The 3296-nt window shown below is 42.5% G+C and overlaps 1 protein-coding gene across 1 annotated transcript; it reads left to right on the plus strand.

Annotated features, from left to right (window-relative positions):
- The first annotated feature begins 333 nt into the window (after window positions 1-333).
- MC4R (melanocortin 4 receptor) lies at window positions 334-1332 on the plus strand. Its single transcript, XM_063300205.1, has one exon. It carries the CDS (start codon window positions 334-336, stop codon window positions 1330-1332), a length of 999 nt encoding a protein of 332 aa, XP_063156275.1.
- The last annotated feature ends 1964 nt before the right edge of the window (window positions 1333-3296 follow it).

Genomic DNA, 3296 nt, shown 5'->3' on the forward strand with positions numbered 1-3296 from the left:
ATGCTTCAGTTTTACAGATTGAGGCTCCAGGAGATAAGAAAAGAAAGCCACTTTCAGCTGCCTAATCCCAGTGGGTACAGGCACTTGTGGAGTTGGCAAAGCAAGTATTAATTGCCAGAGATCTCACTGGTATTTTGCATGTTGAATCCATTTTCTTTCTGACATGTACCCTGCTGCTCTTTGGAATGGCATGTCACCTGCTGCATCTACAAATCCCTAGCCAGTGAAAATCCCAGGGAACCATTCAAAGAGAGACACCTGGCATCAGTGGAATTGATTTGCAAGCCGCAAGCTGGCCAAGCACGATGTGCTTTTGGGTGAACGTGCTGTAAGATGAATTTCACTTACCACTATGGAGCTCATCAGCCTCTTCATGCATGGAACCACAGCTATGGACTACATCACAGTGACCTGAATAGATCGATCGGCAAAGGCTATGCTTCAGAAGGGTGTTATGAGCAACTTTTTGTCTCCCCAGAAGTATTTGTCACCTTAGGCTTTGTCAGCTTGCTAGAGAATGTGCTGGTGATCGCAGCCATAGCCAAGAACAAGAATTTGCATTCCCCAATGTACTTTTTCATTTGCAGCTTAGCAGTGGCTGACTTGCTGGTGAGCATCTCCAATGGATCTGAAACCATCGTCATCACCCTCTTGAATAATACGGAGGCCGACGCACACAGTTTCACCGTTAGCATTGACAATATAATTGACTCGGTGATTTGCAGCTCTCTCCTGGCCTCCATTTGCAGCCTGCTTTCTATAGCCGTGGACAGGTATTTCACAATCTTCTATGCTCTCCAGTATCACAACATCATGACAGGGAGGCGCGTAGGTATCATCATCACCTGTATCTGGGCAGCTTGCACAGTTTCGGGTGTCCTGTTCATTATTTATTCTGACAGCAGCGTGGTCATCATTTGCCTCATCGCCATGTTCTTCACCATGTTAGTCCTCATGGCATCTCTCTATGTTCACATGTTCATGCTGGCCCGGCTGCACATGAAAAGGATTGCAATTCTTCCAGGCACTGGCCCAATTCGTCAAGGTGCCAACATGAAGGGAGCCATCACTCTGACCATCTTGATTGGAGTCTTTGTAGTGTGCTGGGCCCCACTCTTCCTCCACTTGCTTTTCTACATTTCATGCCCTCATAATCCCTACTGTATCTGCTTCATGTCCCATTTTCACTTGTACCTCATCCTAATCATGTGTAACTCCATTATTGATCCCCTTATCTATGCATTCCGAAGCCAAGAGCTGAGGAAAACCTTCAGGGAGATTATATGCTGCTGCAGCCTGAGAGAGTTGTGTGATTTCTCAGGCAAATATTGAATGCATGTGAAGAAGCTACTGCAGAAAGGCATCTGCCTCATTGACTGATGTCTCCTCTGGTGCTCCTCAGCATCTGGCTACATCAGTCACAAGGAATATATTTTGAGCTATACCTGGTACATGAGTGGTTGTTTCTGTTCTAAGCTTACAGACTACAAATGTAACCATTTCAGGGTTAAAGTGATGTTAGTGGTGGTTGGCAACGACCCAGCAGGCTGTCAGGCATGAAAATGCCCATATATTTTCAGAATGGCGAGAGAGCAATGAAACTGTGCTGAGGAACAGGAAAAAGAGTATTACACGCAACTAAGTCCTTTGCTTTCCTCAGCTATTTATATTCAGAATTTGGGAGCTTGCATGGTCTTGGGCTTGCATGTATATGGTTAAGTCAAATTAGAGTTTATTAGAGAGCTGTGTTTTATGTCACATTTTGCTCAAATGATTGTTAAAGAATTGCATCTTGCATCTTGATCTTAAGGCAATCGGCCCAATTAAGATAAACTGTAACTCAACTGGAGTCAATTACTGTGTTGATCTGGTCTGGGGAAGTGTACTTTGAAAGGATGCTTTCTGAATATGACAATAAGCGATATACTGTATTTGGTATGTATGTATTTACTTTCTTACTCAGTTGAAGCAATGTTCTATTAAGTAGTCTAGATAACATGCGGCTAACCATGCATAATTAAATACACAAAGTGAATTGCACTGAAAACGTACAAGAGAAAAGTCTGTTAGGGAAAAAAAAAACTTGGGGCAGGCATAGCCTTATTCCTCACCCTTTACTGAAAGGAAGCATGACAAGGCAAGATCACTCTTTAAAAACCATGTCAAAACAAATGCACCAAAGAAAGGCAACAATAAAAGTACTCAGTTTTAAGCAACAACCCAAAGTGGTACAAATTAAGTATATAGCATTGGTGTCAGAGCACAGACTTTGCACCACTGTTGAACATCTTACTCATACTTACCTTAGCATCCAAGAGGCATGGATGGATATCCAGTCTTTCAGTATACAATCATCTCTCCACCAGTCTGTAACCATCCTTGATGCTTATGCTTCAGTAAAATCCAAGACCACCTTAACCTCAGCATATCTTGGCTGAAACATAGAGTGTTGCCTCAGCTGACCACAGGTCTGAATTCTCACCAGGATTTCGGAAAGTTATCTAATGGAGTATCCTTCCCCACCCTACCCCAATGACCTTCATTTTTAAGGCTTCCCCCCTCAAAAAGTAGTAACCAGATAAAATAACAAACTGCAAGGAGCAGTCATACATGAAAGGAAAACAACAAAACCATGCTTATATCAAAACAATACCATTTAAGAGAATTAACAACAATGCAGAAGTCATACAGAAATCATGTCCTTTCAAGAACATTAATGTCAACTTGACCAAACACTGTATATTGTTTAAATAAGCAGCACAAAACTATCAATAAACAAATTTGGCTGTGTTTGTTCATCGGCTGCTCAGTCTTACGGCGTCAATTTCTTTTCAGTCAAGGCTAAAGTCCATTCCTTCGTGTACCACCGAGCAAGAGCAAAAACGTCATTATTCTCCATTTAAGAGCAATTCTTCAACATGCTCCAATCATTATGCTGCCGCTGGATCAAAATGGCAGCCCTTAAGAGGCCACCCACAAGTCATTAACAGAGCAGTCCTTGGGGGTGAGAAAAGGAGGAGCTGAGGTGGAGGAACCACAGTTTCCAATCTTTTATTTATTCACGCCAGCACAGCAAGAGGGATACAACTTTTATTTGGCCATATCACCCTATCCCACCCACTGATTCCAGTGAGAGAGAAATGAATTACAGCAATGGGTCAGACACATGGCAGGAATCTGTATCCCTACATAGTACCCATGAAATATCTTCTTTTTGTGCTTTTCCAGAATGTCAGGTGAGCATTCTCCTATATTTTGTGAGTTGAGTATCCCTCTCCAAAGCAAACCTGCCATGA

This window comes from Candoia aspera, chromosome 3 (assembly GCF_035149785.1).
Source record: "Candoia aspera isolate rCanAsp1 chromosome 3, rCanAsp1.hap2, whole genome shotgun sequence".
Lineage (NCBI taxonomy): Eukaryota > Metazoa > Chordata > Lepidosauria > Squamata > Boidae > Candoia > Candoia aspera.